Raw genomic sequence first — 26,439 nt, 5'->3', positions numbered from 1 at the left:
ACAAAACAACTGCTTCTAATCTTCAAAAGTGTCAAGGCCATGAAGTCTAAACTGAGAAACTGTCCAGACTGGACACTACAGAGACATATCAACTAAATACACAGGGCTAATGTCGAAGGCGCTCTGAGGATTGGATGGTAGCAATGTATCAATGTTAATTTTCTGAAGGTTATATTATAGTTAGGAAGGACAGTGTTCTTGTTTGTAAAAAATACCATTCAGAAGTGACAGGACATTCGATCAGAAACTTACTCAGGAAAAGAATAGTCCTTTTGCTGTGCTTCCAACTGTTTTATAAGTTTGTGGCTATTTCAAAATTAAAAAAAAAAAAGAAAATGAAGAAAGCAACTGTTCCAAGCAATATAACTATCTTCAAGTACAATATCAACTTTGTACATGCTAGCTAAGGTAATCAATTCCCTACTCCCCCCAAGAAAACACAGTGAGGTATTTCCAGTTGCTGAGTATCAAATGTTTATTCTTTCCCTTCTTACTACTGCTAAAATCTCTTTGATAAGTGACTCCTCTTAAAACCGGATTTGATTTCACAGAAATTTTGTCCTTTAATAATTCATCTTGAAATGTCTCATGCTGGGGATGAGGATGTGTCAAGGCATAGCTTGGACAACCAGGCCAGGTTGGCCACCGTGAAGGCTCTCCTCCCCATACCTCACCCCACACACAGAAACCTGCAAACAACTCAGGGAACACCTGTGCAAAGCCAGCAGGGTTGTCCAAGTCAGCTGAAAACAGAACACCATACTAGATTCAAATTACAAGTTCAGTACTGTACTGTACACATCCAGCATTACACATGCTTAAGATAATATAAGTATGCATAATGACACATTAGGTCTCACTTGTAAACTATAAGCACACAGCTACAAAATGTTAAATTACAACATAATCCCAATGTACCTAAAGTTACAAATGTTGTTGCGTACACATTGGCTGCTTCAGAAGCCTTGGGCATGCAGACAGGAAGTAGAGAAAATATTCCAGCTAAGAATAATCACATTCCATGTATTTAAGAATCTTTCTAGCCAAATCACATTCTAAAGAAGGCTATCTTGAAGGGCCAGGGCCAATTTCCAGGTTGTGTGGTTTTAGGAGAGGGAATTGTGCCCTGAAACATATGTGCTCTTCACAGATTCTGGAATTACGAATGCAGGTAGACCCACTGTGATTCCCAGGGTGACTTCAGCCTCTGAGAGCAAGAATACCTCGTGGCCCCTGGCTCAGGGGAGTCTCTCAACCCTGGAATTCCACCCAGGTCTGGAGGGCTGCTCCAGGCCGATGGGAACCATTTTGACCTGTCAAGCCCAGAGGCACCATGGGTATAGTCTGACAGCAACCTACAGTAACTGCAGCTTTCAGGCTAAATGAATATTCTGCTCTACCCCAGGAGAATGCTTGCCCATTAAAGATGATTTTGTTTGCAATTTTAATACGATCTACAAAAAGAGCTAAACTTATAATTAATAGCACCATGAAAACATAGATAATGGTAGAAAATAGGATAATAAAATAAATTTGTTTTCAATTCTGGGCAATGTTTCCCACCACTTACATGAAAAAGTAAACCATTTTAACTGAATTTGAGAAAAGAATATGTCTTTCTCGAGCAAAAATATTCTTGTAGGGAGAAGACAGGCAAATATATTCATTATGAATTTTATATACATATGTGTGTATATATGTATGCACAGATATATAAAACTATTGAGCAGCACAGAAAAGAATGTAAGACATAGCTCTCTATTGAGAGCGGCTGTTGGGCTGTCAAGCAGTGATGTAGAAGTATTTTTAAAAAGAAAACTGAGGGCACAAGAAAGCATCTAAAGTCTTGGTAAAATGGTCAACTGGGGTTCAGCAATTGAAGGAGAGTACTGCGTCTGTACTAATGTACAGTTCACATCAACATCTCAGAAATAAAATAGCTCCAGCTTTGTAGCATCTCCCTTGACTCTCTGATTAAAAGAGGAATTCTCATCCCTACAGAAAGAAGAGGTAGTATGATAGTGAAATGCGGACAGATGCTGGTCCTTGGCTGCTCGTTTGCTTTGCAGATTCAGTACCCCTGGCATCTATAAAACATATTTTTGTAAATGTGTTTGTTTTACTGGCTGGTGCACTGCTAGGAGCAGATGTGGAGACAGGGATTCCACTCCCAGTGAGGTCTATTTGTTGAGCACACAGGAGCTGGGCTTTCTCTAAAGCTGGTTTCAAGAGGGTGTTTGTTTTGAGAGGACTCTGCAGTACCAAGGCAGTCTGTTAAAATCCCCATTGACTGATACAGTCACTCGTCCAGATTGAACAAAACACCAGCAGAAGATGTATGTAGTTAAATCAAGTCAGACTCTCTGTGGTCCAGGAAATAAGAGAATCTTGCACTTCAAGTTGTGGAAAACTGGCCAACGTTGTTCATGCCTGGGTGCCAGAGTTCCAGATTATACAGTCACATCTGTAACAAAAATTTAGCATAAATTCTCTAAATGCTCTCCATGTGTGAGTTCCCTACAAGAAGCTTTCCCCCTTTCCATTGCCTTTCATACACACACACACACACACACACACACACACACCATGCAAACTTGTCTTTATGCTCCAAGACCCAGCACCAGTTCCCCATTTCCAAAGAAGTTTAACTCCTGACTCCTATAACAGACATTATCTGAACTCATCACTTTGAAACTGTCCACCTCTGATTTCAGCTGCTGCTGGGGCAGAAAGCTCTGCAAGGGCTAACTGTTCTAGAACAACAGCCCCACTGCATTTCACTGCTTTTCTGCCTCCGGACTTTCGCTGAAGACTCATCCCAAGTAGGCTCATCCCAAATAGAGGCACAGCTCAGGGATGCGGGAAAGCTAATGCCCCCCGCAGGCAACCCCAAATCAGTGAGGATGGAGCCAGTGGTTGCCATCCTTCAGGAGAATAGTTCTGGGCGGCATCTGTACACTTCTCAGAGGTCCAGTGAAGTCAGGCCTCTGTGGCCTGGAGTTGAGACCTTGATAATAACGTGCCCTTCATTTGCTTCTCTTTGTTAGCTGTCTCACTCTCCCTGTCTCCTCACCCCTTCTTCCTGGGATCACCTCCCAAATAAACTACTTGCACCCAAGTCCTTATCTCAGGTTCTGCTTGTGGGGATCCAAACAGACAGAACACATTAAGCAAAGAGATTGAGAGATCATATTTTTTCAACAGCAAAGTAATGAAATACAAGCTCTTTGCAAGTGTCAAAGCTATAGTATTAACTGTCTAGGGAACCAAAAGAATCACTGAACACTTTGGGCAACAATTTCTGTCATCTAAAAAATGAATGTGAACTCAAGGAGCCTTTTTAGCTCCCATCCCATGCTATAATTCCATGACAACACAAGATATGTGTGTCCCCTTTAGACAGTCTGTAGCCACTGAGGGGTGGGAAAATGCAGTGTCTTCTGTCTCATTACACATCGCACATCATTCCAACCTCAAGGGCATAAGACATGAATTTTCCACAATGGAAGCTTCAAACTTTCTGGGTGCTCCTCAAACTTGGCAACTTTCAGTTTTCTGACTCTTAACACAAAAAGTCAAATTCCCACATTACTGAGACTTCAAAAGCCATCCAAGTTCTCTAAACTTGCACTCTCTTGACATCAAAATAACTTCTTCATCAATTTCTCCTTCTTCCTTCTAGCAGCACCAGCACAGATCTCTTTTCCTAATCTCAGTTCAAAATTAGCATATGTCTATCCAAATTCCCCAGGGTGCCTCACTCAGTAACTCACACTTCACTGATGATCAATAAATGCTCATCGAATGACTGAACAAAACCTTCAACAAAAAACACTTAGAACCATCCCAACTTTTGAAACATCAATTGGAAAATTGCCTTGATACAATGGTGGCTTATGAACTGTTTGTGTGTTTAGTTTCAGTAGTGTCTTACAAACCTATTGCTTATTTGTTTTCAATGTACTGCAGAAAATATAAATCTAGTTAAAGTGAAAAATCCAGATTTTCACAGAAAATACTAGAATTAGGCCTTGGAGATGTTTTCCTTTCTTAAAAAAAAAAAAAAAAAAAAATTTATATTGCAGGCTTACTGTGAAGAAAGCTCTTCCCTACCCAAACCCCCAAATGGAGTCATACCTGTGAGTCTAGATTTTTTGGCTGTGTTCACTGCTCTCATGAACATGTATTCACCGTTAGGGTCGTGCACGCTGGATGAATACTTCTGAAAGAAAAAGCCACAAACATGCTTTGTCATCTTTTCTTCTCCATCTCTTTGTTTTTTGACTGTTTTCTATTCTTCATTGAAGTGGTATGTGACAAAAACATGGTAATGTGACTTAGGTTCCTGGCTTTAGGCTAAGTAGGAAAACAATATGAAACGGGCTTTACGTAAAAAGAGCTTTCTACTGAACTTTCTTCCTCATTTTTGCCGCTATTGTTTCTTTCCCAATAGACTTAGATCACGGGCCCCATCTCTTTCTCTTCCTTCTTTATGTCTCCCACAGATATACACCAGCCAGTGACCACACCATGGATATACTTGAGTACTAGCATACTCGCATAATATGCAGAGTGGTGTCAGTTCTTTGAGAACCTGTAATGCGAGAGACCAGAAAGAATATCGCCCAGCACAGGGAGATTTTTGTTGTAGTCATTGTTGTTTATCTTTCTAAATAGCTCCTCGGTGGTTTTCTTTAAAAGCAAGGAGTCTAATAACTCATCATGTAAAGAAGTTGTCAGTTTCCTTCTCAGCTACAACTGACACCTTAGAAGGATTTCTTGCTGACTGTTTTTAACTTACCAACGAAGCAAAACTTATAACTAATTGTTTCATCTCTGCCCTGCCTCTCAGGAACCTTAGATTCAAATTTGCAGCCCACGCATAATAATTTTTTAAAAATCAGAGGCATCTATTTTTATGTTTTAACCTTCCTCCTGACCTTTAGTCTTCTCTTGGCCTCAATTTCCTCATCTAGTTTGAACAATAATAATAATAATAACATAAGTCTCTGTAAGCCATCAAGTCAAGTCTTCTCTGGAATGTGTGGGCTATAAAACAAATAAATAAACTTCTGTTCTAAGTGATTAGTTTAATCAGTAGGTATGTCTTGGGGGGAAGGAATTGTCTCCCTGTTGGTCAAACTACTCTGACAAGAGCCATGTGTACTTTTGATGAGGAAATAATCACTGATGTACATCAGTAAAGCAGGTACAAGGAAAGATAGAAATTGCTTACCTTTTTTGTAAGCCAACAAATAAGTATGCATCCAAAAATGCAGACAACAACAAAGGTTGCACATCCTATGGGTAACCAGAACTTCAGTTGGCAACAAAGTTGTGATTCTGGATTGGAAAAAAAGGTCTGTTAATGAAAAATTCTGAGAATTAAATCTCTTCTTTCAGTGCTGAACCAAGAGTTCTCTTACCAAATTTAAAAGAGTTATTTAATCAAATGAAGCTTTTCTTTACTATAGTCATGAAATCCAGTAAGTGGGCAAGTTATTAGACTAACATCATCTCAGTATTATGGCAAGGATCCAGGAACTAAAACTTAAAAGATTATACATATAATGTATTTACAAATGTGGTTAATAGAAAGGGCTTTTCTGCCTATATTTTTATAAAAGAGGTAGTAGTAAAAGTAATGTTATAAAACTATGATTTTCAATCATCACACTTCATTCCACAAACACAGTACAAAACCAAACCTTGAATCTTAGGTGAATAGAGATAATACCCATTATTAAGCCATGAGTTTAAGTATTTGTCTTAATGTTTTTCCTGATTTTTAATAGCATATGTGTTTAAAAGGCAATATGATCTATTTCTGACTTAGCAGTCTATGGGATTACATTGCATATTGCTGAATAATACTAATTATGATTAATAGTAAATCATCACCCGTATGTCTTCATTATAAATGATTGCCATCCACTGCATCTAAGTGAACTTCAACACAAAAGATATTTATTTGTCCAAGTGTTTTCATTAGTGAGAAAAGTTGTCAAAACATATATATACTCTTAAGTTTGGAAGATGAAAGCAATGTCTTACCATAAATATGCAAATATCCTCCCGTAAGAGTTACTTTAAAAGGAGGAGGATCAAAAATTGATAGGTTGCAGAAGTAATAGTTGGCATGAGAACGGTCCAAGTTATATAGAAAAAAAGAGACACTGTTGTTGGATAACTGAGAATGGCAGAATTTCAGACTCTTAATGGACACTGTGTTTCCACTTCCTTTTGTCTTAGTGAGATCGCAGAGTATTTGCCCCCCTTTCAGCAACTGCATTTTAAATTGCTGGACAATGTCAGGATATTTGCATAAAATTTGTACACCTCCGTTGTGAAATATAAACATCTCATAATTGGCAGAACCATTGATTTCTCCTGCATAAAAAGAAAGAAAAAAAAGCAAAAGTGACATTTTATAAATATGTTGCCCTAATAATTATATTTTAACATAAAAGTAATTTATTTTATGCATAAAGTCATCTCTGTTGCACCAAAATGAAACAGCTTCACATTCTCCCTCCACCCCTCAAGAAAGAACATAAGATAAAACTGTCCTAGAGAAAAAAAGAATCCTAACCAGAAACTCACTTGTCATATGTGAATACAGAATATACTAAATATTAAATAATATATTTACATAGTATGAATGAATCAAACAGGTATGGTCTCTGTCCTTTAGTAGCTTTCATACTGGAGGCAGATGGTAAAGGAATAAATATGTAGTAATGCACCATAATTTGTGATAGGAATGGAGTACTATTTAAATAAAGGTGGTAGGGTCAGGTGGGTTATCATTTGGATTATAGAATCAGAAAATGCCACCTTGAGGAACTGAGTTTTAAAATTGGAATTACAGAATTGGTAGCACTTAGCCAAACAGAGAGAGATGGGAAAAGTTGAAGTTTAGGAAAAACTTCATTTGTTAGTAAGTATGTCTTGGGGAGAAGGAATTGTCTAGCTATTGATCAAATTACTCTGACAAGAACCATGTGCACTTTTGATGAGTAAATAATCACTGATGTACATCCGTAAAGCAGATACAAGGAAAAATAGAAATTGCTTACTTTGTAAAAGTACAAAGTAGTTTAAAAATGAATAATTGTATATATAATATATGTTATATGTATGTATATTATATATTATATATTAAAATATATGTATTATAGGTATATGTATACTACAATATATACAGACTATGTGTGTATGTGTATACAAACAATTGTGTACATATACATACATCTATACACACATACATTATTCCTCCTGCTGGAGAGTAAAAGAACAGACTAATCATTTTCAAATGATAGAAATGTATTTTCTCCAAACCTCATCCACTGAGAACCGAATCAAGACCTGATAATAAATATAAAGTCCCAGATTTTTGTTTATTTTTTCACCCTCTTTTCTTTTTTCTTTTCCTTTCTTTTCTTTTCAGAGAAAAGGTTTTACTCTGTTTCCCAGGCTACAGTGCAGTGGTATGATCCTAGCTCATTGTAGCCTCCACTTCCTAGGCTCAAGGGACCCTCCTGCCTCAGCCTCCCAAGTAGCCGGGAATACAGGCACACGCCACCATATCTGGCTATTTTTGAAAAAGAAATTTTGTAGAGACAGGTCTCACTATGTTGCCCAGGCTGGTCTTAAACTCCTGGCCTCAAGCAATCCTCCTGTCTCAGCCTCTTAAGTGCTGGGATTACAGACGTAAACTACCATGCCCAGTCCCACTTTTTCATTTTCTGAAATAAATTTATGCTTATTGGAAGCCAAGGTTGTTTTTGCAAGCTACATAGGAATCACAGAACGAAAAAACTGAAATCGCCTTGGCCTGGTGGTTGCAGATTCTGAGTTATTAGACTATAAATTCAAACTGCTCATTGCCTTCCCTTTCTTTTTGTTTTATTTTCCTTTTTAATATGACAATTTTTCATGCTGAAATTGTTTAGGAAAATGATTAGCATGCTGGTTTTTTCCTAAGTTTTGAAATCTTGGTCTTTGTTTTTGAGAAAACTATAGAAGTGCAAAAAAAATTTAAGGAGAAAAATTAGCTAGTTCTACAGTGAAATAGAAATACTCTTTGTATATTTTTGCTCCTTATCTTTCAGAAACATACTTATTATTTATAGCAAACATGTTATTTTGTGTTCTGCTATTGTTATTTTATGTCATAAGCATTTCATTTTTTACATAGTCACCATAATTATCCTTTTTGAGGACTATATTATTGGCCCAAATGTTAATCTATCATAATTTGTTAAAGTAAAATACTAATGTTGGATATTGGGATTATTTTCAGCATTTTACTTTTATGTAAATATTATGACATTTGGTCAAAATGTTTAAAAGTTATAATAATATGTATTGCTATTTTGCTTTCTGAATTTTGTAACAGGATTAGCATTATGCAGGAGGGGCTATTTGTCACACCTCTACTTACACTAGTTGCCTTAATTTTATTTAAGATTCACAATTACTTATTTTCTTAATATCCCTAGGCTTCAATTTATATTTCCCCTATATATCTTCAATTTGGGTGATTTGATTGTGAAAATAAACACAAGTATTCTAGTCTTCAGTTATAGTAGTCCCTATTATTCAAACTAATTCTCACACCAAAACAGTCAAAAATGTTGAACAAATGTCAAAAAATATTATTAAAAGCATTAAAGAGTGACACAAAGGAGGAGACATTACCTGGCTAAATTTGAAGAGAGAACCAGAACCCCGAGAGACAAGCAATTTTGGAAGCTGCTTTTACTCTGAAAGCATTGCTGTTCTTTCAAATTCAAACTTTTGTTTTTATGTCTTAGCTCCCAGAATCTGCAGAGTGAAAGATCTAGCAGAAAACTCTCTCCCCAGTAAATTGGAATCCCAAAGAGTTACATTCTTGGAGCACAGGTAAACCAGAAATAAACCAGACCTCATTCAGATTAGATGGTCCAGAAAAATCTTCTGGATTTCAGTGGTCTAGAAAATCTCAATCTTTGAATTTTCTTTAAGGAGATTTGCATTATTATTACCCTTCAGCTTTTGAAACTAAAAATGCAAACTATTACAAGAAGAAAAGGTTGACATCCTAGGCCTCAAAAAATTTCCTACAAATAATACTCATATTCAATGGCAAACGCATCATAAAAATAATGAGACATACAAGAAAACAAGGTAACAACATAAACAACAAACTACAAAAACAAACTCACGATTTATATATTTGAATTATCAGGTCCCCAAAATAAAGTAATTGAGCTTATTATGCTTAAGCAAATAAAAGAAAAACTTGTAATAATATCTGTAGTACATAGGAAAATTTAAGTCAACTAATTTGAAAAAGAACCTACAAGAATCGGCCAAAAAAAATGCACTAACTGAGATTTAAAACTCAATAGAGAGGTTTAACATATATCAGACAGAGTTAAAGAGAAAATTGGTGAGCCAGCAGATAGGTTGGAAAAATTAGTTAGAACCCAATCACACTCCACAGATTCAAGAATCCCAACAATTCACAAGCATATTTTTTAAAAGTATGCACACCTACATGTATCTTAGTGAAAATCCTAAAAGCAGCCAGAGAAAAGAGACTGATTACCTTCCAAGGAGCAACTACTAGACTGTTTCAACATCAACAATAAGAGCCCTGATATGGAGGAATTATAACATATACCTCCAATGTGCTAAAAGATACATCTGTCAATATAGAGCACATTGTCTAGAAAGACAGTGAAGGTATATGTAATTTGAAACATTTCTAAGTGAAGTATACATGTTGTGGTTTCTTCCATAATTACTAAAAAATAGAAATAGTTAATATAATCTGAATTAGTATCACAAAATTCAGCCTAAAGGTTTTGTCTAAAGAGGGAGAAAGAGTTGGAATCAGAAGGAAACAGGGGTGCTGACAATCTTGTATTTCTTGACGTGTGGTGATTATGAGGGTGAGGTAGTATGCTTTAGCACTATTCATTAAATTTTACATTTTTTTTTCACTTTTCTATATGGATGTTTTGTTTTATAATAACAAGTATTTTTAAAAGCATACAGAAGGAAAATAATACTTGCTTCGTTTTAAAAACTGGAGGGAACAATGTAAACAACAGGCAAAGAAAAAAACTGTTGGCATGAGAACAGGTGCAGTCTACATTAGATTAAAACGTAGGGTATTTTGCTTGGGGCCTTATTTGCCTGACAGTAAAATATGAAATATGTTGCCCTACTGTTGCTTTGATGTGTATGTCTCTACCGTCTGCTGCAGAAGATAAAATCAGTGGACTGGTTCTCGGTTCCTTTAGAAATGTTCACAAAAAAATTTCCCAGAGTCTTTAGAATGGCAGTAAGTAAACCACAAAGATCTTGGAGCCAAAGTGTCTGTGGTCACTATGTATACCAGACATAGATGCATTGTCTTCTACTTCTGAAGATGATTTTGTCAGCAGATTTTCCCCCATTGTGCCCACACTGTGGCAAACACAAGAGGACATGAATGGTTGGCGGTGCAGTGTGGTGGAAGTGCATTGCAGTGGCTCCCAAGGAAACCAGAGGCAAATTCTGGCACTAGTAAGGTTCTGTGGCTAGGGTGCCTCTGTGGAATTCAGCCTCCTCCTCCGTGAAATAAGGAAGTGAAACAAAAACATCGTAATGTTCTTTTTAACACTTGCTTTCTCTGGATCCAAGATCAGAATACATCCAGATAAGACCACAAACAACTGAGAGAGCTAATTCTTTGCAATCCTCCACAGGGAAAACAATGTTCCTGTTAACCACTTTCAGTCTCAATATCATAATGGGCTATTCCAGAAAGTCAGAATAAATTAAAATAAAGAAGACTATCTTTCTCGCCCACAGAAGTGTTTAGGTAGGACTAGGAATGCTGTGCCTCAGTCTTTCTTGAATGGCATGTTGAGAGTGTTTGCCACTGACATCAGCTGAAGATTTCAAAGTATCTTCCTATTGGACACTCTGCTTTTGTTTGTTTGTTTGTTTGTTGTTTTTTGTTTTGAGACAGTCTTGTTCTGTCGCCAGCAGGCTACAGTGCAGTGGTACAATCTCAGCTCACTACAACCTCTGCCTCCCAGGTTCAAGCGATTCTCCTGCCTCAGCTTCCCAGGTAGCTGGGACTACAGGCACGTGCCACCATGCCCAGCTAATTTTTGTATTTTTAGTAGAGACGGGATTTCACCATGTTGGCCAGGATGGTCTCAATCTCTTGACCTCATGATCCGCCCACTTTGGCCTCCCAAAGTGCTGGGATAACAGACGTGAGCCACGGCACCTAGCCTGGACACTCTTAATTATTCATTTTATTATTTTTAATTTAAAAACTACCTGGATCACCTATTTATTATGAAATGTAGTTATCAGAAGGCTGACTTCAGTTTCCACATATCCAGTGTTTAAACTTTCCATCTGGAAAACCACTTGGCAGCTCTAAGTCTGCAGTTTGAATGTTTTTACCTATAGGACTTAATTAATTACTTCATAACTATTTTGGCAGATATAGAACAGATATGCTTGCTATAACTTGAACGTTTGTCCCCCTCAGACTGACACTCATATTGAAAATTAATCCCCAGTGTAATAGAATTGGGAGATGGGGCCTTTAAGAAATGATTGGCAGAACCCTCATGAAGAGCTTAATCCAATTCATGGTTTAATGGGTTAACAGATTAATAGGTTATCACAGGAGTGGGTTAATTATCATGAGAGTTAGTATGTTATAAACAGCCAGATTGGCTGTCTCTCAAGAACCTCCTCATCATTTAATCCTCTGTAATGCCTTGGGCCTCTGATGAGTGTCCCCACCAGCAAGAGAAGGCCCTCACCAAATTTCACCCCTAGGCCTCAGCCTAGACCTAGGCCCCTAGACCCCTAGACTTAGGCCCCAGCCTCCAGAACTGTAAGAAATACATTTCTTTTCTTTATAAATTACTCAGTCTCCAGTATTCAGTGATAGCAACAGAAAATGGACTAAAACAATGCTCAAAAGACAAATTACAAATTCTTCTTAGCCTTTGGTAACATTTGAAAATAGTATTAAAGGAGACTGCCCCTCATAACCATGACTAAAGCATTTAATGGATAGACAATTTAAGGAAGAGCTGAATACATCAGATTCTTATAACTGCAAAAACAGCTAGGATCTTTTCTCCATCCTTCTTGGATGTTCTTATCTCCAAGTCTAATACTCAACCTGGAATGCTGGTATGATAGCACCACTTTCATAGATAGTGTCTGTTCTGATTGGTGCGGTGTCAAATCTATTTGGTCAATTCTGTTGCCATGCCAGTAGTTAAAAATTGTGAGTGTTTCCCTTACCAATCTCTCTCTTCTTGTTCTTTCTTCCTTTTTCTCACGTTTTCTTTTCTTCTCATATCACCTTTAATATAAAATCTTCTCCAAAATATCCTCTCTCACAGTGTCTTTGATATGCTCCTCCTACTTCCTAACATACCATTTCCATTGTCAATAAATTTCATCAACACTGTTCATGTTTCAGGCATCCTATAAACACCCTCAGCTTTACACCTTTTGTTTCCTGTAACATGATTCAACCTCTTCTCAGCATCATACACAGTCAGACCTGGTGACCTCTTTTGTGTACATACAGACAACCAAAAGCCCAGACAGATTAAATTATTTGCCCGAGGTCACACAGCTTCCTGGGTGCGTGAAAGATTTTTGGCTCAATCCACAGTCAAAGTGTCACCAGCAACAACAGAAGTATAATAAAAGCAGGCAACCACAGGAAGCTAGACAGTGGTCACTAACAACTGAGTTACAGGACCACTGCTAAAATCTGTGTGCAGGAAGAACACCTAATTTCCGGCACCTCTGTTTTATGTCCAACAGAATCCATCCACTTCTCCTCCATCTCAGCTTCAACTGGTCCAAACCATTGTCACCTCTCCCTGGGACTACAAGAACTTCCTAACTACAAAAGCTTCTGCTTTTACTCTTGCCCATTTGCAATCCATTCTCCACAGAGAAACCAGAATGACCTTCTTACATACATAATCCAATAGAGTCATTGTTCTGCTTATAAAATCTCCAGGGGCTTCTCATTTCACTTACAGTAAAATCTAACTCCTTACCCTGGTTTCCCATGACTTACATGACCTGTCCTACCTCTCCCCATTTTATACCAGTCACACACTACACCACAGTCATACTGCCCTTCTTTCTGTTCCTCAAACACACAAAGCTGGTTCCCAAGGCTTTTAATTTGTCTTTTCTCCACCTAGAGCATTCTCTTTGATTTTTACATGGCTGCTTCTTTGTCATCGTTCAAGAGTAATGACACTTCTTCAGTGACCACTGGCCACCCAATCTAAAGAATACATCCTGGTCATTGTCTAGTATGTTAACTGAGATAAAGCATTTATCACTGTCTGAAATTATCTGGTTTATCTGATTGTTTTCTTCTTCATTGTCTGGCTACTACACTCCAATGTAAGCTTTAAAATCAGGGACCTTGTTGGTCTTATTCACAAATCCATCCCAAGTATCTACAATAATACCTGGTATGTTGTAAGCTGCAATCAGTTATTTATTGGATGGATGAAAGCATGGTTGGATGGATGAACAAATGAATATGTAGACGGTGACATTTTAAATCTGAGGAGATGAAGCATAGGATTTATAATATAAGAGCTAAAAGGGCTTCTAGAAATGACAAGTTAAACCTTTCATTTTGCATTTTCCATTTGAATTTATCAAATTATACTAGAGCCAGAAAAGGTGAATATCTTGCCCAGGATTACATAGCTCATAGCTGGGACATGATTCCAGAGTTAGCTATGATATGTCATGTTGCTTTTCTTCTGGAAACAAGTACATGAAGATACACAATCATGCATACAAGACACTACCCAAACTGAGATGTCATGTTCTAATGGAAATTATCTGTCTGAGCTTTAAAGAAAAACTTTCTTTACCTACAAATATCCACTGGGCTCATAAATACTTATTTAGATAACTGATGATTATCTTGGCTCTTATATGTCTGTGGAGGGCAGGACAACTTTGTTCCATCCAAGTGAGAAACAAACCTGGTTGCTAACTTGGATGTCCCAAAGTGCAGCCATTACATTTGCCCAATATATGGCCAGGACAAGAACCCCTGGACTGATGGTTGTTCCAATACACCAAGGTGTTTTATAAACACAGCATGTTAGTGATCTGTGATATGAACATCATCCTATATCTTTTAGCACTTAATATGTTACTAAAAACACAAAAAGAAATGTGTGGTCTTGGATGCTGGTGATGAGTCTTAAAATCTGAATATTAAACATGAGGTTCTGTTTTGCTACTATATCTGTTTACTTTTTATTGGAAACCCTAGATTATAATCAGTCTAGAGAACAGGTACTATATTTTCTTCATCACATAGAGTACTGTGTCTAACAGGGCATATTCTTCCCAATCGAGGGTCAAGTCTGTTAAATGCTGCTAACAATAATTTTTATAGGCTGGGTGTGGTGACTCATGCCTGTAATCCCAGTACTTTGGGAGGCTGAGGCGGGAGGATCACGAGGTCAAGAGATCGAGACCATCCTGGCTAACACAGTGAAACCCCACCTCTACTAAAAATACAAAAATTAGCTGGGTGTGGTGGCATGCGCTACTCAGGAGGCTGAGGCAGGAGAATCACTTGAATCTGGGAGTTGGAGGTTGCAGTGAGCCGAGATCACACTACTGCACTCCAGCCTGGCAACAGAGCAAGACTCCATCTCAAAATATAATAATAATAATTTTATAATATTACTGTTGATATCAATAGACTAATGTTTTCAAGAGTAAAATAAAAATCTTTCTATTAAATGATCTCTTTAGGTGTTCAAAATTTATAAAGCACAAGAACATTTTCATCTTCTTTTGGGGGACTATTAAGAAAATTTCTGAAGAAAAGGTCATTCACCTGAGAACTGCACTATAGTGCAGATGAGTTCATTTGCCAGTTGATGCTTTTAATATCTGAACTACTTCATTTCTCCAGGATAAGACGCTCTTGCCCAGACCCATCCTGCTGGGACTCTTTGCAAGCAGTTGTATTGTTCCTGGTTGAAAATCCTCTGGAGGAAACGTTTAAAGAATCCACTCAGTGCAGAGCGTGCAAGATGTTAGAAGTGTAATTTTATTTTCTTTAACTTAGACTTCTAACCACAAACCTCCACAAGGTCTCAGAGTGATGGAAAGATAAGATCTCCTGAGTTTGTAATCATTGATAGTGCTTATTAAACATACTTTCTGTAATGAAACAATGATAAGTATTAGCTTAGCACAGCACATGAATGTGACACAAGAGGCAAAAGTCTAAAAATTGAAATGTTTATATTAGGTTTGAGTTACTTTTGATCTTTTACTAAGAAATTCTGGCATTTTTTTAAAAAGTGCTTCCTACTACTTTTCTCACCTTTCATAAAAGCAATGTCATGTCTTACAAGTCTACTAGCTAAAACTTTTAGAATCCTGGTTAGTAGATTTTTAAATATGCATCATTTCTAAACTTACATTGTTATTCAAAGGCACCCATAATCTAAAGAAGCGATTGAGGCAAGGAAGAGAGAGAGGATAGACAAGATAAACCCAATCTAATCTAAATGCCTAACATTTGGAGGGAAAAAAAATGGGAAGCAGAAAAGTGAGGAGAAAAAGCCAAAACAGTACTCATGTATACACACACAATATGTGCATTGTTTTGCTCGCCAAGGAACTCCACAGGGAGTACAAAACAACCTTTTGGTTCTCTAAGTGTATATAATAAGAAAAATGAAAGATTGATTTTCTCCTAGTTAAAACTGATTTCTTCATGAAAAATGAAAAAATCCCAGCAGTATTATAAAACTTCATAGCAATATTCACAAAGTAATTAATTTGCAAACAAGTTATTTTGTTAGTTACTTCTTTGCCTTTGACTTGAAACTATTGTACTAGGGAAATCATATGAGATTAAATGAACCCAACTCTCTTCCACAGAGTGGGAGGGAGAGAAGATTTTCTCTACACCTCTGAAAACCTACATTGCTTCCCATTGCTCAGCTACTGTGCAAAACTCCTTGGGCACATGGACAGGGTGTTCGCTGCCTGAACTCATTTGCACCTATGGTTCCAGCTCTTATGTCTACCCCCAGGAGCCACATTTTCTCTCCAGCCCAAACTTCTAGTTCCTTGTTTCCAAATTCCTTTCAACATCACTATCTGGATATACCCTAACACATCAAGTGTAACCTTTCCAAACCGAGCTCAGTACAGTCATGCACTGCATAAATGACGTGTCAGTCAATGATGGACTGTATATGTGGCGGTCCCATAAGATTGTATACTGTAATTTTTAATGTCCCTTTTATGTGTTTAGTTACACAAATATTTACCATTGTTCTACCACGACCTGCAATATTCAGTACAGTAACATGCTGTACAGGTTAGTAGCCTAGAAGCAATAGGCTACTCCACATAGCCTAGGTAGTGCAGGTAGATGATGCCTACTCAATGGTCTCTAGACATCATCTACCATCTAGTAGTCAGACTAGACATCATCTACCATCTAGTAGACATCATCATGTCAGTACACTCGATGATGTTCACACAACAAAATCACTAAGGGCACATTTCTCAGAATGTATTCCCATTGTCAAGTGGCACATGACTGTATTCATTCACCAAACCCAAACCCTGTCTTTTCAGGGAGTCACTAGTCTGACCTTGGGAACCTCAAAGTCTTCCTCATTTCTTCCTCTCTCTGATTTTCATCATCCAATTGGTCACCAAGTCCAGTTGACTCCAGCTCATTAATATCTCTTAAATTCAGTTCTTTATCTCCATTCCCATTGCCAATCCGCACCTTTTTCATGTCTTCCCTTTATCTGTGGAAGCATCCTCTTGACTGGCCTTCTCAACACTGATCTCTCTCCTCCCCAACCCTCCTCCATGCTGCTCCCAAAATTATGTTTCAGAAAAGCATTTCACTCCCCAGTTTAAAAGTCTCTATTAGTGTTCTATTGTTTATAAGGTATTTTAAAATGTATATATCTGGCTTGACACAAAATGCTTTCACAATCTCATAGGCCATCTATTGAAGCCACACTGAATGTTTTGGCCATTTCTTTCACACTTCTGTTCTTTATTGCTCGAGTATGCTTCACACTTCAATATTTCTGTTACCATAAACTAAAATATCTGATTACCTGTTAATCTGAGAAGAAATTATCATTCATTCTTCAAGAACCATTTTAAATGTCAACTTCTCTCTTGAGATATTTCCAAGATCACCAGACAAAGACTCTTATTTCTATGCTCCCCATAATACTTTGTTTAGGCCAGTATATTTTAGTGCATAGCATCTTGGATCGATCATAACTATTTTTGTATGTCTTCCTCATTTAACCATGAGCTCCACAAAGATAAGGACTGCATTACAGTTGCCTAAACAATCCCAGGACCTTAAACATAGTGGAAGCTCAATCATATTAAATAAAAGAATTAATATTAATAGAATAATATAAAGGCTAAGCATGTTTGGCAAATATCTTTGTAATGGGCCAAGAAGAGGAGTAGGAAAAGTAGAGCAAGAGATCCCACAAGGCTCTTCAACATCCCCAAAAAAATCACACTAGTTCACCAGCAATAGATACAAATCAAGAAGAAATTCCTCATTTACCTGAAAAAGAATTCAGGATGTTAGTTATTAACCTCCTGAAGATTGGGAGATACTTATTTCCCAGTCAAAAAGAAAGACTCATGGGAAAGGGAGACCCTCCTCTCCCAAACACACACTCTGACTGGAGAAGCTGAAGGTCTGTTTGTGGAGAAGTTTCCGACTTTGTCTGGAGGTGAGTCAAGTTAGAGAGCCAAATGGAGCAAAATACAGGGGTAGAGGAAGCTGCAGAAAGGCTCTGGGAGCTCAGTGGGTCCCCAAGCAGCCCATTCCTGCCAGACACCACAGGGATCCATCTGGAGGGTGGTCAGAGGAGCAGGGTGTAAAACTCCACAGGGAGAAGGAATTCTCTGGCTGAACTCCGTAACTATTTGAACAGAGCAAGAAGTCTCCTGGCCTGAACTGCCGGGAGGCCGTGAATCCAGCATGCAGATTTCACATGCAGGGGAAAAACTCAAGTCCTTTTCTTACACAGCTGGGAGGCAGAACGCCTTGGGCAAGTTTTCAAGCCAGTCTCACCCTCTGCCTGGAAACAGACTCAGGGCTGTTGAGGGAGGCATGGTTAGAGTGAGATCGGTCCTTCAGTTTGCCTGGGATCTGGGTGAGGCCTATGACTGCCAGTTTTCCCCCATTTCCCTGAAAACCTGCATGACTCAGCAGAGATAGCCATAATCCTCCTAGGTACACAACTCCAGTGACCTGGGAATCTCACCCACATCCCCCACAGCAGCCACAGCAAGACCTGCTCAAGGAGAGTCTGAGCTCAGACATGCCTAGCCTTGTCCCCACCTGATGGTTCTTCCCTACCCACCCTGGTTAGCAGAAGACAAAGGGCATGTAATCTTGGGAGTTCTAGGGCCCTGCCCACCACCAGACCCTCTCTATACTATTACAGCTGATGCTTTCTGGAAAGCGCCACCTCCTGGCAGGAGGCCAACCAGCACAAAAATAGAGCATTAAACCACCAAAGTCAAAGGCCCTCATGGAGTCCATTGCACCCTTTGCCACCTCCTCCAGAACAGGCACTGGTATCCACGGCTGAGAGACCCACAGACAGTTCACATCACAGGAATCTGTGCAGACAACCCCCAGTACCAGCCCGGAGCCGGGTAGACTCACTGGGTAGCTAGATCCAGAAGAGAGACAACAATCACTGCAGTTTGGCTCACTGGAAGCCATATACATAGGAAAAGGGGGAGAATACGACATCAAGGGAACACCCCGTGGGACAAAAAAATCTGAACAGCCTTCAGCCCTAGACCTTCCCTCTGACAGAGCCTACCCAAATGAGAAGAAACCAGAAAACCAACTCTGCTAATATGACAAAACAAGGCTCTTCAACATCCCCAAAAAATCACACTAGTTCACCAGCAATGTATCCAAACCAAGAAGAAATTCCTCATTTACCTGAAAAGGAATTCAAGAGGTTAGTTACTAAGCTAATCAGGGAGAGACCAGAGAAATGTGAAGCCCAATGCGAGGAAATAAAAAAAATGATACCAGAAGTGAAGGGAGAAATATTCAAGGAAATAGATAGCTTAAAGAAAAATCAATAACAATTTCAGGAAACTTTGTACACACCTTTATGGATGCAAAATGCTCTGGAAAGTCTCAGCAATAGAATTGAGCAACTAGGAGAAAGAAATTCAGAGCTCGAAGACAAGGTCTTCGAATTAACCCAGTCCAACAAAAACAAAGACTAAAGAATAAGATACTGTAACACCAGGGTCCACACACTTACTTAATCTCTTCCCCAATAATCTAGTCCAACCCCCTCGCTGTACTGAAACTCAAGATCAGAGCTAAAGAGATTTGCTAAGAAATAAAAAAACAAAAAGAAGCTTTTAACATTAAGCTGGATACGAAAATGAATTTTAGGTATTTATTTTCCTTCTAGGTATATTGGATATATTATCACCCCTAACACTTAAAGTAGTATCCACATTGGTGCCACATATGTGTTCTGTGATTGAAAGGGTTATTATACATCAAAAAATTATTTTAAAGTGACTTAGATATGAAATTACATTGTACATAACACACTCATTTCCCTAGACATTTTCATTCATCAGCCATCATGTATTAAGCTGGGCTGTCATTGTACCTGGGTTCTTCTCTGATGAAGTCTAAATTCTTAATGATTTTCCCATCACTTATCTGCCTGTGGAAATGTACAGAAATGGATTCACATATAGAAGAAACTTTCATCATAATTAAATAAGTGCAAATAGGCACATCTATGAGATTTTTGCATTAGTCCTAGATAGTGCAAAGTAAACAGAACTTTAACTGTGAGTGCAGTAGAGAGTTTGTTGTTGCTGTTGTTGTTTTTGCATGAACAGATTCTTTGATGCAAAATCCTAGGAGAACACAAACACGGGCTGTAAAAAGTATTTATTAAATTCAAAAAAGTTACCTTTAAGTCATCATTAATTGCTTATTGAAAGTGCAATCTACTCATCTGACAAAGGGCTAATATCCAGAACCTACAAAGAACTCAAACAAATTTACAAGAAAAAAACAAACAACCCCATCCAAAAGTGGGCAAAGGATATGAACAGACATTTCTCAAAAGAAGACATTCATACAGCCAACAGACACATGAAAAAATGCTCATCATCACTGGCCATCAGAGAAATGCAAATCAAAACCACAATGAGATACCATCTCACACCAGTTAGAATGGCGATCATTCAAAAGTCAGGAAACAACAGGTGCTGGAGAGGATGTGGAGAAATAGGAACACTTTTACACTGTTGGTGGGATTGTAAACTAGTTCAACCATTATGGAAAACAGTATGGCGATTCCTCAAGGATCTAGAACTAGATGTACCATATGACCCAGCCATCCCATTACTGGGTATATACCCAAAGGATTATAAATTATGCTGCTATAAGGACACATGCACACGTATGTTTATTGCAGCACTATTCACAATAGCAAAGACTTGGAATCAACCCAAATGTCCATCAGTGACAGATTGGATTAAGAAAATGTGGCACATATACACCATGGAATACTATGCAGCCATAAAAAAGGATGAGTTTGTGTCCTTTGTAGGGACATGGATGCAGCTGGAAACCATCATTCTTAGCAAACTATCACAAGAACAGAAAACCAAACACCGCATGTTCTCACTCGTAGGTGGGAACTGAACAATGAGATCACTTGGACTCGGGAAGGGGAACATCACACACCGGGGCCTATCATGGGGAGGGGGGAGGGGGGAGGGATTGCATTGGGAGTTATACCTGATGTAAATGACGAGTTGATGGGTGCAGCACACCAACATGGCACAAGTATACATATGTAGCAAACCTGCACGTTGTGCACATGTACCCTACAACTTGAAGTTTAATAATAATAAATAAATTAAAAAAAAAAAAAAAAAAAAAAAAAAAAAAAAAAAAAAGAAAGTGCTGTGTCTGTGTCAGCATGGCTCAAATAAACAGATCCTAACAGTACTTGTGGTCAGCTGGATGGAAACTCCTGAGTCTATCACCTGTTTCTTTTTTTTCCTCAAGCAAAGTAGATACAAGCATCATTATGTTATATGTGACCCAGAAGGAAGTTCATATCCCCAGTTTCTGACTCTCTAAACTTGCAAACCTTTACCTGTTTTGGTCAACCTTTCAGGCCAAACTAGTGAAAAAAAAAATCGTTTTTTGACTAACGCTTTCAATTTGTGTGCCATATCCCCTACATACTTAAGTTCCACTTTCCAAAATATAATTGTGAATTTTTATAAGAAGATTTCAAATGCCAAGTTTCTTATTTCACTTTGAATGGCTAAAAAGTGCCATTTGACAGACCTAGTTTATTAGAACAGCAGTAGTACTGAGGTGCTATTTACAAAGAAACTGTGACCTTTTCTTCAGTTATTGCAAGCTACAAACGATTATAAAATATGTTTTTAAAACTTTGCAAAGCCCAATAAGTCATTTTGCATATAAAACTCAATATTCTTAGAGTAGGGAAGCAGTATATGTTGTAGATTTTGCTGTTTACAACTGTGAATACTGGGATGAATTTTTTTAAGCCAAATAATGCTATGAATCTTACAGTGAGTAAAAATAAGAATTTCAGTCCCCCCTACACGCCTACATTTTGTTTCTACCAAGAAATGGGAATATGCTACTAGTAACTTAAAACTGAAATATCCATTTCATCTGAAGGAGTTGTGGTTAGCAAACAACAGCAAGTTGTGAAAGCCATTTTGTTCACAAATGATGAAAAAATAAAGGACTCAAGATCTTACATGAGAATAAGAGACATTTCTAGAAAGAGTGGGGAAAAAGAGGATAAGGTATGATTAAACAAATACTAGGAAAAAATGACTGAAATGAAGAATAAAGCTCGAGTCTAGAGATTGAAAAGCTTCACCCAGTCTTTAAAAAAAAAAAAATCAATAGAAGGGCTGGGCGCAGTGGTTCACGCCTGTAATCCCAGCACTTTGGAAGGCGGAGGCGGAGGTGGGCGGATCACGAGGTCAGGAGATTGAGACCATCCTGGCTAACACGGTGAAACCCCGTCTCTACTAAAAAATTAGCCGGGTGTGGTGGCAGGCGCCTGTAGTCCCAGCTACTTGGGAGGCTGAAGCAGGAGAATGGCGTGAACCCTGGAAGTGGAGGCTGCAGTGAGTTGAGATCGCGCCACTGCACTCCAGCCTGGGTGACAGAGTGAGACTCCACCTCAAAAATATATATATATATATAGAAACACACAGAGAGGGAAACAGAGAGAGAGAGTTACACATATCCTGGAGGAATTCCTGAATTCCAATATGGAAGTAAATAGCTTTTGAGATTATGAAATTCTAGAGATTGTTTTTTAATTACTTACAAAGGAATGAGAATTAGACTACCATGAAACTCTTCACCCACAACCCTAGAAGCCAGCAGGCAGTGGAGGAATATCTGCAACCACTAAGATGAAAGGCTGCCACCCAGGACTCCTATTCCCAGGAAAGATATCAGTCACCCATCAAGGTAAAAGGAAGACACCCTTACTTGTGCTGGAATTCAGAGAGTTGGGGATATTTAAGGAAAATAAGAGAAATCTTCTGATCATTAGATCAGAACAGATCACAAGACAGGAGCAGATGTCCAGAATGATGTTGTCACTGAACGTATGTGATGTAAGTGTTAAGAAAGGATTCTTGAAACAGAAGAGAAATACTGTAAGAGGAAACCTAGCAATGATCTGCCACTGTAAGTTTAAATTGTTTCCACAAAACCCATGTATGGAGCAGGGTGCACTCTGGGGGCAGTGTGAGAGTGGGAAAGGAAGAACATTCTTAAGTTCTCATATCAGTGCAGGGGATGGGGACTAGGCACATCAGACAAAGGCATTTTCATTATTTTCATACAATGATAAACAAGTAGACATTCAATTAAGATTCTTTGAACATGATAATTACTTAGTAAATTAAGAACTGTAGTCGACTTTCCAAATTAATCGGAGGCAAAGAGGGGAGTCAAAAGAAATTTCATCAAACCAACAAAAATAAAAGAGAAAAACAGGATACAATAAAGAAAAATAAGTAGTAAATAAACCTAGAAATAAAATCAAGTAGAGGCTTATGCTGACTGGCAATGGCCTGAATTCATCTATCAGAAGAAAAAATTGACAACTGGGATTTTTTTAAAATCTAGCAAGAACGCTGGAAGGGGGCGCTTCCAGCAGATGACATTTCCTCAGTCCTGGAGAGGCTGAGAGGGGCTCCAAGGTCAGCCATCTTCACAGACTTCTCTCAGACGCTGGAGACACTGAGGGGCTCTTTTCCCGAGTGGAATTTAGGAATCACTAATGGAATGCCTCAGTGACAAAGGAAGGCTCAAAGTGGCCTTGAGGGCTATCTTCCCAGCTTCCTCACAGAACACATCATTAAGACATGAACGTTTGTTAGACACCCTCTGCCATCAGCCCTTCCTACTCTGGTGTATTATCCACACTGTTTTTAAAGTAGTCTTTCTAAAACCAGAATTCATCCCGTCACTCATCTGGTCCCTGTTGCCCATAAAGTCTACAAAGAGGGTCTCCAAAATGTAGTTAGACATTCACGGTTTTCCTAGATATTTTTACAATTAAAAGCTTCTTATTGTTCCAAATTCATTAAAAAAAAAAAAAAAAAAAAAAAAGACTTTGTTAAATTCTACATTGAGATCCATCAAAGACTGGAAATCACCAAGATTTCCATCCTTCTGTAATTCACAACCAAATAACAAAGGTGATCAGAATCACTGAGATTTACGTTCCTTTAGATTTATGTTATGCCTCCACTACTTCAACACAGTTTACAAAGAATGTAGATGTTGGAGTCACAGTGGAGTTCTAATTTTGGTTCTGCCACCAATGACTGTGTAACAAATCACTTAGCCTTTCCTGGTTGGAAATTCTTCAAACACTGACTAAAGGTAAGAAAGCCTACATCTTCATGGCATGAGAAAGCCTACGTAAATTGAGAGGATTGAAAATACGACAGAGGACAAGCAAGTGCTTAGTGTACTTGAGTTTGGCTCTTTTTGTTTAGAGCTTTTAAATGGCAGTTTCTGGATACATGCATTGTGGAGATATTTTGAATAGGATCGTTGTTAGCAGATTTATCGTTACCATTTAGCCACTCATGCCTTGGTTTTGCCACATGTCAAACAGGATGCCACATCGCATGGTTGTCTTTATAATGAGAGTGAACATTGGCTGTATTCATTTAGAATCTACTATGAATGTTATTCCAGAATACAAATTATTCATCAGCTTAATCTGGCAACTTGAAATAATCCTACCTAAGGCTGGATCTCACCTTCCACAGAATTGACACCAATGCTACTTTAATTCTCCTGAGCATAATACCACAACCAGAACTGCCCAAATTGGTGTGGCCTAGTGGAATGATTTTTATCAATACAAACAAACCCTTCCATGAATGGTACAAATGTTCCTGGAAGAAGATCCAAAATCTTGAACATAGACCATATGGTCTGAATGGTCTGGCCTCTGCTTTCCTTTCCAGCCTCATCTTGGACCAACTTGGACCAGTTGGTCATCTTGGACCAAGTTCAGCCTCTCTGCTCAGGCACATCTGTCTGCCTTCTTCTAGTTCCCTAACCTTACCTCATTCCCTCCTGCCACAGGCTCTTTTGCACTTGTTCTTTCCACGGTATGGAATGTTCTTCCCTACTTTCATGCCGTTCTCCCCATTGATTCCTACTTGTCCTTGAAATCTCTACTCAAGTGCCACTTGCACAGGAAACACTTCAATGAACCCTGCTCCTCAGCTCCACCTCCACACCCACCTAATCTAGTCAAGCTCCTTGTTACATTCCCTCATAGAATTGAGTTTTGCCTGTAATTATCATTAATCCATGGGATTATTTGATTAATATCTCTCTCCCTACCATGCAGTTACCTTCTGAAGAACAGGGGTTGACCTGGTTTTGCTCATCGTTGTACACATACCCTCTGGCACAGTGCCCCATGCTACATGAGTAAATGGATGAATGAAGAATGAATATGAATTCCAGAGCTGCTCATGTCATTCATAAAGGACTTCATGAGATTCTAGAAAAGGCATAAACCAGCAAGTAGCCCAAAACTGTCCTTGGGCTCATTCTACATTCCTCAGTCCTCTTTACTTAACAGCACTTAACTCACTTTGAGCCAGCACAAGATGAAACATTTGATCAATTTGATTTTGTTTTTTTTTTAATTTTTTGTAAAAACAGTAAAGTCTATTTTTTACCACTGAAAAATTTATCCCTAGATAGGATCATACCTACTAAAAGTTCTGCCTTCACTTTTAGTTTATTTGATTATTTAAGTTATTTAATATAACTTCACTTTCCTTTTTTCAACCTCAAGCAGAGGGCTCAGTGTGAAAGAGAAAATAAAAGTAGTGCAAATTATACACAGTAAAAAGCAGCAGAAACACATATATTAACTTACATTGTATGTAGTATTATTTAAATTGTCCATATAGAGTCTGCTATATACCATTCAAGAGAAAGAATCAGGGACTCCAGAATGATCTTTTTTTTTTTTTTTTTTTAAGGTCTACAGGGGCTAGGAAGTATTTTTACATTATCCTTTCCTCCTTGGCTTTTTAGGGTGAACTCTGATACTTAGTGTCAATAAAAACTCTATGGTACCCTGGACGTTTCAGATAACAGATCATCCAGGTAAGATTAAAATCAAAATCCTTCTTTTCAAAGCCTTCCCATTTCATCTTCTGGCACAGAAAGAATTCCCAGTCCAAATGCCAGAGCTATTTAATTTTCATTCTGTTGACACAAGTCATTTTGCCTTTCATCTTTCTGTAAGAACAGTAAGCCACTCTGCTACTTTATCCACTGACAGGTAACTCCAAGCAGGTGATTTAAAAATTTAATGGTCTGATGAAACACTTTTTTCATCTCAAGACACAGTATCAAAGGCAGCAATGCAAACTCAATGCCATCCACAGTGACATGAGTGACATGGTGCCCTTGGCCATATCCTCGGGCTGTTCTGAAACTATTCCTACTTTCAAAAACCAAAACCACTTTCTTTTGGGTGCATAATTTTTTACCTTTGCTTTTTCTTAATGTTTCCTTGAATTATAACTTAATAAGAAATGTTCAATAGGCCACTTACCTGTTAAAACTTTCATGTGCAAGCAGAAGAGAAAGAAATACCAGAGGCCTGACTTCATGTTTGCCAGAAACAGTTAACAGTCCTCGTGTTCAGTGTTAAAGCTGACAGTGAATTCAGGCTCTCAGTTGTTTTCTATTTGCTGGAAAGG

At 38.3% G+C, this 26,439-nt stretch overlaps 1 protein-coding gene across 1 annotated transcript; it reads right to left on the bottom strand.

Annotated features, from left to right (window-relative positions):
* Window positions 1-459: 459 nt before the first annotated feature.
* On the bottom strand, window positions 460-26,439 carry ICOS (inducible T cell costimulator). The gene is made up of 5 exons (XM_007965946.3): window positions 26,292-26,439; window positions 6,055-6,390; window positions 5,237-5,343; window positions 4,138-4,222; window positions 460-2,464 (listed from the first exon to the last, which is right to left on the bottom strand). Exons 1-5 carry the CDS (start codon window positions 26,347-26,349, stop codon window positions 2,451-2,453), a joined length of 600 nt encoding a protein of 199 aa, XP_007964137.1. The 5' UTR covers window positions 26,350-26,439; the 3' UTR covers window positions 460-2,450.

This window comes from Chlorocebus sabaeus, chromosome 10, assembly GCF_047675955.1.
Source record: "Chlorocebus sabaeus isolate Y175 chromosome 10, mChlSab1.0.hap1, whole genome shotgun sequence".
In the NCBI taxonomy this organism is placed as follows: Eukaryota; Metazoa; Chordata; class Mammalia; order Primates; family Cercopithecidae; genus Chlorocebus; species Chlorocebus sabaeus.
The sequence above is the reverse complement of the archived record's forward strand: the minus strand, read 5'-3'. Positions and strand labels throughout refer to the sequence as shown.

Excerpts from the sequence above, each read along its gene's own strand:
- ICOS (XM_007965946.3), bottom strand. The coding sequence starts at position 26,349 with ATGAAGTCAGGCCTCTGGTATTTCTTTCTCTTCTGCTTGCACATGAAA. Across the intron at positions 5,344-6,054 it reads AGGATATTTGCATATTTATG|AATCACAACTTTGTTGCCAA; the intron begins GTAAGACATTGC and ends TTTCCAATCCAG. Across the intron at positions 4,223-5,236 it reads TTTGTTGGCTTACAAAAAAG|AAGTATTCATCCAGCGTGCA; the intron begins GTAAGCAATTTC and ends TTTTTCTTTCAG.